We start from the raw sequence: 13,976 nt of genomic DNA on the forward strand, positions 1-13,976 counted from the left end.
TTCCTCGGGACACGAAAGCACATTGATGGATATTTTTATTTTACTCTGTAAAATTGAAGATGGCATAGTTTTAGCTTTAAATTACTTCCTAAAGAAATGCCAATCTCTTAACTTTGGAATGTGAAAAAGAAAAGCAAGCATCTTGCAAAGTTCTTTAGCAGTATATTTTTATAGATTACAAATAATAGTATATTCTATTATTGAAAAAATTTAAATCCATCACCTAGAAATTTATAATGAAAACTCAGCATTGGGAGTACAAACACATCATTTTATAAAACATCAAAACAAAGGCTCATCTACTTTTCATTTTGCAGAAATCCTTTTAACACAAAACACCTTGCTTAGAGCATAGCATTTCTAAAGACAGCCATAGGGTTGACATTTAGTCTTTACTAAAGGCCATTTCTTTTCCTGAAAGTATGTCTTTTACCATCAATAGATCTTAAATGTAAAAGCAAGAATTAGATCATATTCTGCTGCAAATGTATGTAAATCAATCATACTTGTAGGTCTTTTCCTATTAATGCAGAAATTATCTATAAATCATTCTAAATGGACACAGATACATGAAAGCATCTTTGGTCCTTAAAAGACAGGAGGCCCATGAATCCAGAGGGGTTTCACGAATCTGAGTCAGAAGGAAGTTAACACAGTTAAGGTAAAAGGCAGTAGGTCCAGAGCTGGGAGGTCAAAGGCTCTGCACTGGCATGGATCCAAAGGCATAAATTTAAAAGATTCAGCTCTAATCATCACCGAAGGAAAAGAAAAAAGGCATTTTCTTAGGAGGGGACAAATATAGGATCAGCAGGAGTCCAGCTACCTCCTCACACACACAATGCAAACAGTTGCCAGGCCAGAAAGGGTCACAGGAAGGCATTCAAGAGAAAGCCAAGGAGCCTGAGAAAGATCAGCGTCATTCTTATCCTATTTACTTCATTTCTGTCCCAAACCACAGGCTCCTTAAATGTTTTTGTGCCAAAATTCTGACACTGGCTTTCTTTTCCATTCCCTTTTACCCATGCATCTCAAGGAGGGCACACCTGGCATCTGGACGGGACAATTCATGAGTGTCTGGGTCAGTCCTACCAACAGTAGGGTACCTGGCACTTCTGTCCCCATCTTCAAATGCCAGGAGAGTCTCCAAGTCACTGGGGCAATCAAAAATACGTTGCCAAATGCCCCTAGTAGGTAAATACAACCACCGCCACCACTTGAAAACCAACTGTTACAAGCTCCAGTATCTCATTTAAACCCACAGTGTGGAGAACTAACTCAAATCTACATCTCTAGTCAAGATTTTTCTGGAGTTCTAATCCGTTTTTCTCCTTTCAAGTTGACATTCTCCCCTCATGCTCCACTGTCACTTCAAAACTGGTCCCAACTGAATTCCTTATCTCCCTAAGCCCCAACCTGTTTGCCTTATATCCTAGCTAATACAACCACTGTCCACAGTCAACCGGGCAGACACCTGTGGGAGGCAAACAAAACTCCTCTTTCTCACCAAGTCCTCAAGACTCCATGTTCCAAGTATCTCGCAAGTCCTTCTTCATAGGACCCCTCTGTTTCCCATCATGTCCAGCTGTATTACTGCAGTGGCCTCAAACCTTCCACCATCTTTACATCCTCTCTAATGCAAACACCATACTGTCATCTCCTGGGCCACCCTGGCCGTCCCCTACTGGATCACTCCATGTTTCCACACAGCCTTCAGGAAACTTTGAAAACTCCTCAGCTGGGCACACAAAGGCCTTCACCATCTGCTCTCACCCTCACCAGGGACCCTTCAGCCCATAACCTCCAGCGTGACCCAGGCCTATCCATTTCAGGGGCAGGGCCCTGCTCTATGATTCCTCCTCACACACACTACAGATGTGCCACCAGCTACTGATGATCCTTGGAGACCAAGAGACACTGGGTGGATGCCAGCAGAAATGCTCTAGAACCCAGGCATCTTGCAGAAGAGGAGGCTCCACAAGTGATGACTGAAATGAGCAATTCTTTACAAAACAAAGAACTTAGTAGGGAAATGCCACTGATAAGCACTCACACCCAGAATCGGAATGATCTTGTCCCTGCCTGCTTTCATATAACATCTTCTTACACAGATAGGCTTCTTAGTGTTATTTATCGGCAAGCAGTGAAGAACCTGAGCCACTATTGAATTCACAAAGCTTGTTCTGACCTCAACTCTAGCTACAATTTTTCATGAAAGTACAACAATGAAGAGAGTCTTGATTATGCCACACTGAGCAACGCCATGCTTCATCAGTAATCACTAATTTGAACACCAGTCATTTGCTTTATTCAACATTTTATTTAGTATTTCCTTAGGACTGGAAACTCTTTCATGGGTAGCACATCAAGTAGTTATCACATTAAATTTTTTTTTTAATGTTTATTTTTGAGACAGAGAGAGACAGAGCATGAGCGGGGGAGGTGCAGAGAGAGAGGGAGACACAGAATCTGAAGCAGGCTCCAGGCTCTGAGCTGTCACCACAGAGCCCAAGATGGGGCCTGAACCCATGAACCATGAGATCATGACCTGAGCCAAAGTCAGATGCTCAATAGGCTGAGCCACCCAGGTGCCCGAGAAATGAAAACTTTTTAATGAAATCATAAAAGATTTCAATTTTTTAAAAGATTGAAATTAAAATCACAAAATTGTAATCTATAATTTAAACAAAATGACTTACTTATTTCATGGTTAACTAGCTACAGATTTTTTTTTAATCCCCATTTAATAAATAAGAAATGAGGGGAGAAGGTTTAGCAACCTGTTCAAGGTTAACCAACTACCAAAAGGAAAGGCAACTGCTGGAGCCCAGGACCCTGGTGAACTACCCTGATAAGCAAGCAGTGCTTTGGGGGCCCAAAGAAGGTAAGGACACAAAGCATCCTCTGCCCAAGAACTGTTGCTGTCTACAACAGAATTTACTAAAGGCTTTCTCTGGAGTCATTTATATACTGCAAGAAGCTGACTGATGCCCACACAAGTCAAAGCACAATTCCACAGGAGAATAAAAACATGCCACTGTGGTTTTCAGAAAACGTATTCTCATTGAAATCATGACTTACATTTTATAGTTATCAAAACAGTATTAATTCTTGATACTTGTGTATCTAAAACAGAGCTCTGGTTTTATAGATCAACCAAAATACACGTTAAAATGAAGGAGACTCACTTTGAAATGTGAATACCTTTCAAATAGGGACACACCATCTAAGGCTCATGTTCTGACTCTTCACTGAAGGAGAAAAGAGATGTCCCTTTCTCTTACCAAAACTGCTAAGACTACCAAGAGGACCAATGGGCTGAACACAAGCAACAACCCCACGTCTAAACAAGGATTTCCAAGCCGTGGTGCATGCCCCCACCCACACACCACGGGCCCACTGCCTCCTCAGAACACGTTCTTTTTAAGTATCCACATCAGTATCAAGATTACCAAGATCTTTTCCTGTGGCAGAATTTGGATTCTGAAGTTGTGTCACTTCCATGAAATTTTGAAGATCTCATGGATCTGACCACAAACTCCAGCACTCTGAAGTAGCCTCAATTCATAGGCTTACATGTTCAACATGAATGGTCAATCTTGTAAGTTCAAAAGGAAGATCTACTTGCACACAGTGAAGGTGCCAGTGGGCATGAGCACGTTATCATTATTGTCTGCTTGGCTCTACCCTAACATGACAAATAATGTCCAGATTCACAAGAATACTCCCTACCTAGGACAGATCCGGTTTTTGTGGGTAGTAAAGCAGGTACAACACACAGGCACAAAAATTAGAAAAATAAATAGGCACAGGGCACCTGACTGGCTCAGTTGGTTAGGCGTCTGACTCTTCATTTCGGCTTGGGTCATGATCTCACAGTTCGTGGGATTGAGCCCCGTATCGGGCTCTGTTCTGACAGCGCAGAGCCTGCCTGGGATTCTTTCTCTGTCTCTTTCTCTCTCTGCCCCTCTCCCACTCTTTCTCTCAAAATAAATAAGTAAACTTTTTAAAAAAAAATTTTTTTTAACGTTTATTTACTTTTGAGACAGAGAGAGACAGAGCATGAACAGGGGAGGAGCAGAGAGAGAGGGAGACACAAAATCTGAAACAGGCTCCAGGCTCTGAGCTGTCAGCACAGAGCCTGACGCGGGGCTCGAACTCACGGACCATGAGATCATGACTTGAGCTGAAGTCGGACTCTTAACCGACCAAGCCTCCCAGGCGCCCCTAAATAAACTTAAAAAAAAAAAGAAAAAAAACAGGCACAAAAGCAAATAATTAATTAAAGCTTAAAGCTTAAGCTTCATTAATTAGACAATAAACCCACCTTTGACCCAACTATATAAAATTGCCAGTATTCAACCATTTTGACCTAGCAAAATAGCAACTCAGGATGGCTCAGCTTAGCCCACTGCTGGCACATGGCTCCAGTAGAGGCTCTGTAGTTCACTCAAAAGAATACAAGAGCTCATCACTGGTATACAAGCTGAGATTCCTACACTCACTAAAACTAATAATGGAAACTCTTCTAATAGTATTTATGGAATCTTAAATAGGGAAAACCTAAAGAAACCAGCAGGTCACTGTGACTACATTTTCAAAATAATAATTACATATATGAACAAAAAATGTGAAAATGTAGACAAAAATAACATTTGTATTTGACTAGTATGACTGTGAGTCATTTTCTCCTGCACAACTAAAAGTTGTTCTATTATTGGTATAATTTAAAAGGAAGAATAAAAGGACAAGTGTGAGGAGAACAGGGAGGGACAGAGGAGTGAGAGACAACTCATTATGCACTTGGCATCCATCTAGACATCAACAACCTGAAACATACCTTAAAATTTATTTCAAGGAATGAAGATAAAAGCCAATTAACTCCATGAGAGACCTCATACTTCTAAAGGTCTTGTTTGAGGTAACACAGATGTTCGTTAGTAAGGAATGTCTTGGCCTGACTAAAGGCCAACTAAGGTGAACTTACTTTTTGCTTGCCTCACACACATCCATAATGTTGGAGAAAAGATGGTGACTCTCTGTTTTGGTCATCGTATCACTCAGTTCTTTAGAATTTTTAAACATTCGTATCAAGATCTCCAAGCTGAGTAAATATGAGTGTTCAGAGGATATGACTTCAAAGATAGCCTGGTAAAGAGGGGAAAAGAAAGATATCATTAATTCTTATAATTGAAGAACTAAAATAAGTTCTCATAACTCTCCATTAAAAAAGACATATCTTGAAAAGCAAAAAAAGGTAAGCATTAAGGAAAATGCATCACCTAACTAGTGACTTCATGTAAAGCATGAACATCCAAACCTCAAGAAATAGAGTCACTGCCGACAGTGTAAAAATGAAAAAGTGTAAGCACTTGGATGACTTGAGATTGCATCCTGAGGTCATGCTTTGCCAAGGGGTGGAATCTATGGAAGAAAGCTAGGGCCTGTCATAAAATCTCAGTGTGACATTAATTAACCTTTGGGGTCATCTCCTACAGCCCTGTTTTCAAAGTAGACTGCTCTGGGACAGTAAGGATTTATAGACATCACTTGAGATTCAGAGAAAATTTCTTACAAATACATTTCTTTGCTCTCCTCTTGTGTGGGCCCTTTCTCTCCCCATGTTTCAGTGTAACAAATTTGCAGTCAATAACAGCAAAGAGTCTGGGTGTATTAAAAGAGCATGACTATATTCACCCTTAAAAGGTTTTTATCAGCCACAGGAATTCTTTTATATTAAACTCATACAACTGAAAGTAATTCTGTTTATTCAACAAGCCACCCTCTCTGCTCTCGTCAATATCTCAAGAAGGAGCGAAGGACTGTCTGCAGAAATGGTTGGTGTCAGGCACACAATGGTTACCTGGTAAGTGTTCATAATGATGAAAAGCCAGTCCGCATAAGTGAATAGGCACCTACACCCTGTGTAAGGAATTCATCTAGCTCCTTAACAAAAATCACTTCAGGGGCTCCTGGGTAGCTCAGTCGGTTAAGCGTCTGACTTCGGCTCAGGTCATGATCTCGTGGTCTGTGGGTTCAAGCCCCGCATCGGGCTCTGTGCTGACAGCTTAGAGCCTGGAGCCTGCTTCACATTCTGTGTGTCTCTCTCTCCCTGCACCTCCCCTGCTCATGCTCGCTCGCTCTCTCTCTCTCTCTCTCTCTTACACACACAAAAACAAATAACATTTAAAAAACAAAAACAAAAAAACAAAAACCACTTCAGATCCTCCAAGAATCACAATATAGGGATTCTTCCTGAGGTAGGGTGGTAAACATCCTTGCAGGCTTGAGATTTGCATCCTTCCCGGAGATCTCCCTGGTAACACTGACATCATTGCCTTGACCTCCAGGGCTCCTCCCCACCTCCCCTCAAGCCCTTGACCCAAAAGGCACAGGAGATTCTTCCCATAAGGCCCTGTGCTGTGGCTGAGACTAGGTGGGAGCAGCTGGGCCATATTTTGTAAGTCAGCTTTGTGGTGCAGGTCTCAATGTTCACCTCCCTTTTCAGCATCTATAAGCTTTAAAGGAAGTCTTACTTAAAGGTGTTGGTCTAGCCTCAGCTGTGCTCCAGGCACTTAAGTGAAGATATTAAGAGCCTCACTTGACCTGAATCTTGTATAATTCTATTCAGTCAATACAATTATCCTTAGGAAATGCAATGCAGACTGAAGAAAATTGTCACTTCCTGACCAAAAATAGTGGATTTCAGGTTGTTCATAGATATGGTAACTTGGAATGACAAAATATTTTCAAAAGCAAAAGCTTTTGTAATCAAATGCAAAATACTAAGATTTGAACAAAAATATGACATGAACGATATAGATCACGTGAAAAGATGAGTAAGTGGTAGTTTAATATAATAGATTTAATATAATAACTGCTAAAACATCCTGCAATAGAGCCATCAACTACTTAAAAGAAAATTGGGTTAAACTTTCTAAAAATAGCCATATAGGAACAGAAAGAAACCATAAAGTTAGACTTGCTGCCATCACTAGTTTTTTTATATCACAAATCTGAATATTTTCAAAATATAGGGGAAAGAAATAGGGTTAAATAGGAAAGGTTTAAAAGAACACAAATGTTCAAATCAAATGGGCTTAGGACCCTAGAGTAGCTCTTGAATTTGTCCACAAAGAAACACTGTTTATGTTGCGATAAAGAAAAAAAAAAAACAAAAAACATATCACCTACTGTCCAAAATTTGGACAATAGCTTTTTTTTTAAAGGTGGAATTTAGAAAATGGACTACATACATATTAATACTACATTAATATATATTAACCTACATAAATCCCAAATATAGTGCTGAATGTCAAAAGCAAACAAAAAACATGTTCAGAATAAGCATGTATCTACATTTTAACACACACACATGCACCCAAATACATGTACATAAATATATGTAATACATGACTTAAAAACCCAATTTGGAGAGATACACATCATTTCATAATTACAGTTGCCTCTGGGAAGGAGAGGAAGAAAATGACAACTGAGGAGAAAAGGAATTCTACTTTATTGAAAGTCTTGTTGTCTTTAAAAAATATGAGTAAAAAGTATAAATGTAATATATTTGTTAATTCTCAGTGATGGGTACGCCAATGTTATATACTATTCTTAAACTTAAAAAAAAAAATGGCACTATAATGTACCCATGTATTTTTGTGTTATTTATGCCCATGAAACAAAAATACAGTGCATGTCCTTTGTACAATATTTGTGTGTGTATATGTATACACACATATATACATAAACATATATATACATGTTAATATGCATAACACAAAAGTGTTTTGAGAACTTCACAATATTATTACAATGAGTAATTTCCTTAAACTACATTTATTTAAACTTCAAGTTGTAAAATGCTATTACTATCAGTTTTATTTTTTATTAAGTAAACCTTTATTTTGGTACAAATTTAATTTATAGAAATCTTGTAAAGAGGGTTCAGAGTTCCTGTATTTCCTTCATCCAGCTTCCCCTAGCCAGGGCACATGACACAGCGAGGGTACATTACATTTTATCCGTAGACAAATTTATGTACTTTACTCAGATTTCATCAGTTTTCCCACCAACATCCTTTTTCAATTCCAGGACCTAACATCTCATTCATTTTTCAACATATTTCTTTCAGTTTAAATACCTCTACTAGGTGCTTTGTTATTTAAGTTAAAATGACATTAGGGTGTTTTAAAGTTTTCTTTTCTGGGTGCTTACGTGGAGCTTTATTTGACAACGATCACATACCCCCTATGTTAAAAGAACAAAACGAACACGTTTTCGAAGGAAAACACTGAACCAGTGCACACAGTAGATGAAAGCACACACATTCCTTGGAGCTCTAAAAAGTATCTGCTTGGGGCACCTGGGTGGCTCAGTCAGTTAAGCATCCAACTCTTGATTTCGGCTCAGGTCATGACCTCATAGTTCATGAGTTTGAGCCCTGCATCCAGCTTTGCACTGGCAGTATGGAGCCTGCTTGGAATTCTCTCTCTCTCTGTCTCTCTCTCGCTCTCTCTCCCTCTCTCTCTACCCCTCCCCCACTCACACGGTCTCTCGAAATAAATTTAAAAACTTAACAAATATATCAAAAATATAAATAAAAGTATCTGCCAGTAGAAAACATACCTCCTGTCTCTTTCTTTCCTCCTGGCTAACTGTCTGTGATAATCCATTTCTTTTCACCTGGAGGAAAAAGCAAAAGAAAGTTGGGCTCATTAACTTTAACAATTTATCACGTAAGGCATAACTCCACACCCTTCGAGAAATGAACTATAGGAAACTATGCAAGACATGTGAATTAAGCACATATTAATTTCTGGGTCCCTCATGTAATATTGAATCATATTAATAAACTAGCAACACAAAAGAACTGCAAAGCGTCTAGAACACTCTCCTATCAGATTGCATTAATCTGCTCTAGTCTTAGGTCTACATATTTCTAAAATACTTCTCAAATTAACTTCACAAATCATAAGTGAAGAAACCTAACAATAAAGAAAGTGAAGCCATCCCTCAAAAGTTTACTGCCCAAGACCGCACACTTAAAAAGTAACTTTAATTCTATATTTCACCAAGACTCCACAGAATACCCGTGCTCTTCATAGAAACCCAATCAAACAGGAAAACAAAGTCCTCTCTGTCCGAATTTCACATATTTAAATTTGCCAAATAAGGATGTTAGCCTGATGTTCTTTGGGCAAGCAATAGGACCCACAAGAGCCATGAACGCCAGTCTCATACTGGGAGTAACGCAGTTGCAGCGTTAGGTAAATCACTGCAGTCCCTACCTAAATTACAACCCATTTTTATTTGATTACTGCAGATTCTATCATAATTCGGTTTCTAAACCAAAGAGTAGAGGCTGAACTAAGAACTCCATGAAGGCGGGCCTGGTGTGTTTTCTGCTACACCTGACACTGAGTCTGGCACAGGAAAAATACTCGTGTTTTTCAGCTGAAGATTAAATTAGCAAAAGAGGGGCGCCTGGGTGACTCAGTCGGTTAAGCGGCCGACTTCAGCCCGGGTCACGATCTCGCGGTCCCTGAGTTCGAGCCCCGCGTCGGGCTCTGGGCTGATGGCTCGGAGCCTGGAGCCTGCTTCCGATTCTGTGTCTCCCTCTCTCTCTGCCCCTCCCCCGTTCATGCTCTGTCTCTCTCTGTCTCAAAAATAAATAAACGTTAAAAAAAAAATTAAAAAAAAAAAATAAATTAGCAAAAGGTCAGGCATACATACAAGTTGACCAATTAAATTCTGTGCTTAAGAGAAAGAAGGACCGCAAGAAAGGTGAGTGCCCTCCCCTTTTCTGAGAAACTAAAAGCAATAAAATATTAACACAGGTCTTCAAACATTTTTTTCATACTGCCTAATAAAGTTTTCTTAACCATGTTCCCCTAGATCATTCTTAAGTCGACATCTCAAAGTTTTCGTTGTGTATTTAAAGAATTAAAAAGATGGGGCACCTGGGTGTCTCAGTTGGTTAAGCATCCAACCTGATTTCAGTTCAGGTTCATGAGATCAAGTCCCACACTGGGCTCCATGCTGACAGTGTGGAGCCTGCTTGGGATTCTCTCTCTCCCTCTGTCCTTTGCCCCTCCCTCACTCACATGCTCGCTCTCTCTCTCTCTCTCAAAATAAATAAACATTTATAAAATAAGAATTAAAAGATATAGTTTTCTGCTAATTGTAAATCTAGACATTTTAAAACCTGTTGCCTACACTGTTTCCAATGTATCCAGTGGAATATAAAAAATATAATGATGTGATATCCACCACCATCCATTTAAAGATAAATATACTTTCCATAACAACTGGAGATTATTCTTCTTTCTCCATAAAAATCACATTTCTATGTCAATTTCCCTCCCAAATTTCCTAATGTAATTCTGTGTGTTAGGGTAGCTGAGGAATTACACTAGTATACTTTGATGCAAAAGTACACTTTTAAATTTAATTTTCTAAAATATCCTCTGACCAATGAGTTTTAAGTATAAAAGACCCTCTCCTGGATTATATAATCACCACAATTATCATTAATAACCTATGATCAAAATAACACAATCATTTCCAACTTTAATGCATTAGACCCTAAAAATGAATTTTACTGAGAATGCAACCCTTAGTAAGGTGGCGACTTTATGGTGGCTTCATTAAAAGAGGCTTCCCTAAAACCAATATTCTAAAAAAATTTGTTTTTTAATGTTTATTGATTTTTTAGAGACAGAGAGAGCACGAGCAGGGGAGGGGAAGACAGAGAGGGCAACACAGAATCCAAAGCAAGTTCCAGGCTCTGAGCCTTCAGCACAGAGCCCAACGTGGGGCTTGAACTCACTAACCATGAGATAATGACCTGAGCCAAAGTCAGAGGCTTAACCGACTGAGCCACCCAGGTGCCCCTAAAACCAGTATTCTAAATTGACCCCCTGTATCTTGCGCCCCAGTGGTCTGACACATTGAAACAAGGCACCACCCTAAGATAGGAGATGGAAAAGAGAGACACCTTTCTTTAGTAAAAATGCAAAAGGGCAACTGTAAGAGAGGAAACCGGGAAAAAACCCTGGGGTAACACTGTGCACATGCAGTCTCAGTGTTAGAAAGGAGGATCCCTGGAACTTAAAGATCTGGAAAATGGTATCCCTGTCCACTCTGCACAGTCTCCATGAATCCCTGCTGGCGCAAGCCCTGTGTGAAGGCCGCTGGTGCACAGTGCCCTACATGGTGCTGCCGTGGAAATGAAGACAATCACATGTCACAGTCTCCAACCTGACTTTTGGAAAAGGACAAAAAACAGTACAGTCGTGTAGATAGAGTCTTAAATCAATAATGGTAAAGGTAGCAATCACTGACTGAACATTTATTGTGTGCCTGAAGTGTGGAAATAAGCACTTTATACCTCTTTTCCCACTGAATCCTCATAAAAACTCAAGAAAGTCAATACTATTCTTATCTCCAATTCAGGTTTAAGATCTGAGATCACATAGCCAACAGGTAGCAAGGCCAGGATCTGCTTTCATGCCTGTCTAACTCCAGAGCTCATGCTCTCCATCATGATATTATATGGCTGAGGGACTCCTGCTCTCTGCGAGAGGCACCTCTTTTCTAGTGTTGGGCAATCATTACTAAGACTCCTTCTAATGCCAGGTCTGTAGCAAGTCTCCGTATGTTATTTTTCATCCACCCATACTGTGGAATGTTCTTAGCCTTACCCACCATCCTGACCCTGGGTCAGCCTGTCAGCAAGAATTCATGGCTAAAAAGGCTTCTTCATCCATTTTATAAGGGAGGAGACTGGCCAGAAGAATGAAACCGTTCAGCACTGCTCCCGTTTGGTTAACCCTGAGCAGGAATTTCACAGGATTTCCTTCCTGACACACAGTCCTGGCAGATCGATGTCCTGGCAGATCGATATCCAGGCACCATGCCCACAATCTCTGCAGGTGAGATCACCAGAATCGCCATGCACTGGCATCCCTGTCCAAAATTATTAGTGAGTTCAGACCAAGAAATCTTAAGAGAAAGAGAGTGAACCACATGGGCGTTGAGACCCATACTGATGACAGCTAGTTTACTGAGGGATTAACAGTACTTCATCCTATCAAAAAGAAAAGAAAAAAAGATCCCTAGCTAAAATAGTTTTTCTTTAGAGGGGGAAGAAAGGTAGTGTTGAAAAGGCAAAGTGCTAACTCCCAGAATTATCATATTTCATTAATACTAATACAAACAATGATAAAATACTCCTTTAACAAAAAGTCATCAGTAAGAAACCAGCAACCCATACAAAACCACAGAGACAGAAGAAAGAAAGAAAGAAAGAAAGAAAGAAAGAAAGAAAGAAAGAAAGAAAGAAAGAAAGAAAGAAAGAAAGATTGATTCTTGATTCTAGGGGAGTGTTCTTGGGTCATAATTAAGAAATCTGAAGTGCAGCATATTGGAGAAGCCTGAAAGTTTACTCCAGAGAGTTATGACAGACCAAGCCCTCCTGGCTGGCTGCCAGACCACTGCTCTGGGGCCTGCCCTCCTATCCCAGCCCTTCTCTGTTCAGGGCAGGCTAGACAGCTTCTCCCTCCAGAGCCAAGAGGAATCATTTTGTCCACCTGAGACCTCTTTCTACATTCAACTCTAAATTAAGTAGTACCTGAGAGCAGATACCTGGATGTAGAAGGTCATGAACAGGCCAGGTGCTTTCAGAGACTAAGGAGTGTGGAGAGATGTAACCAGACAAAGAAAGGGAGAGAATGATATCAAAGGAGGCCCCATGGAGACTACCAAAGGCAGAGTACAGAATATTAGGATAGAATGAACACACTAGAGCAAAAGATCAAGCAGAAAGAAACAAGGAAGGAAAGCAGGGGTGGAGAGTGGAAAAGGAAGGGAAATAAGGAGAATATGAATAGTAAATACCGCTAGAAATTTTCTAATTCAAAAACAGCAACCTTATCAGTAAACTTAAGTAAACTCACTGAAATGCTCAGCCTATTTTCCCCCCCAAGGGAAAAAAATGCATAGAAAACATATATTTATACCTACAGGTTTTTTTTTTTTTTTTTTTAACGTTTATTTATTTTTGGGACAGAGAGAGACAGAGCATGAATGGGGGAGGGGCAGAGAGAGAGAGGGAGACACAGAATCGGAAACAGGCTCCAGGCTCTGAGCCATCAGCCCAGAGCCTGACGCGGGGCTCGAGCTCACGGACCACAAGATCGTGACCTGAGCCAAGTCGGACGCCCAAATGACTGAGCCACCTAGGTGCCCCTATAACTACAGTTTTTTAAATTGACCTGTTTTTTGCAGTTTGCACATTTGTGCTAAGAGAATCTGAAATATTATCAAGTTCATCATGTTTCCTCAAGTGTTCCTCGTTTCCATGTGTAGAAAAGAAAAAAAAATAGTATAGCAGCCTCTAACACCTGATTCCTGTGTGCTATCGTAAATGAAAAAAGAATTAAAATTGTACAGGCCTCTTCTATATTTTAACCTATATCTCATACTGGTAGTTCTGGCTGAGTACACACAGACAGCAAAAGCAACACTCCTCTAAATATCTGACTTCATTCGAGCTTTCTTATTCCTCACTGATTTAAAATTTTTAATTTAACTATGTCATCAGTAAATAAAACTGAAAAAGTAGTTTAATGAAACACTAACAACTGGATTCAACCTGGGGTTCTTGATTTTGTATACCCTAACAGTTCACCTAATCTAATCTGCCATGGCAGATTCCAGACTCTAAGAAGAAAGTATGATGCATGCCATTATCTTCGATATTTTAAATAGATAAAAATTACTTCAAATAAAACAACACAACTGAGCCCAAATCTATAGTTTGTGTTTTTTTTAATGTTCATTTATTTTTGAGAGGGAGAGACAGAGCATGAGCAGGGAGGGGCAGAGAGAGAGGGAGACACAGAATCTAAAGCAGGCTCCAGAGGCTCCCAGCTGTCAGTACAGAGCCCTAAATTGGGCTCAAACTCGTG

The 13,976-nt window shown here is 39.9% G+C and overlaps 1 protein-coding gene across 1 annotated transcript in view; it reads right to left on the reverse strand.

The window, feature by feature from the left end:
- Window positions 1-13,976, reverse strand: part of ARHGEF26 (Rho guanine nucleotide exchange factor 26) — a 128,428-nt gene that overhangs the window by 91,785 nt on the left and 22,667 nt on the right. The window contains exons 4-5 of the mRNA XM_043595081.1: window positions 8,632-8,688; window positions 4,985-5,145 (exon numbers count right to left, since the gene is read on the reverse strand). Coding sequence (XP_043451016.1) covers window positions 4,985-5,145; window positions 8,632-8,688 — 218 coding nt within the window. The remainder of the gene's footprint in view (window positions 1-4,984; window positions 5,146-8,631; window positions 8,689-13,976) is intronic.

This window comes from Prionailurus bengalensis, chromosome C2, assembly GCF_016509475.1.
Source record: "Prionailurus bengalensis isolate Pbe53 chromosome C2, Fcat_Pben_1.1_paternal_pri, whole genome shotgun sequence".
NCBI lineage: Eukaryota > Metazoa > Chordata > Mammalia > Carnivora > Felidae > Prionailurus > Prionailurus bengalensis.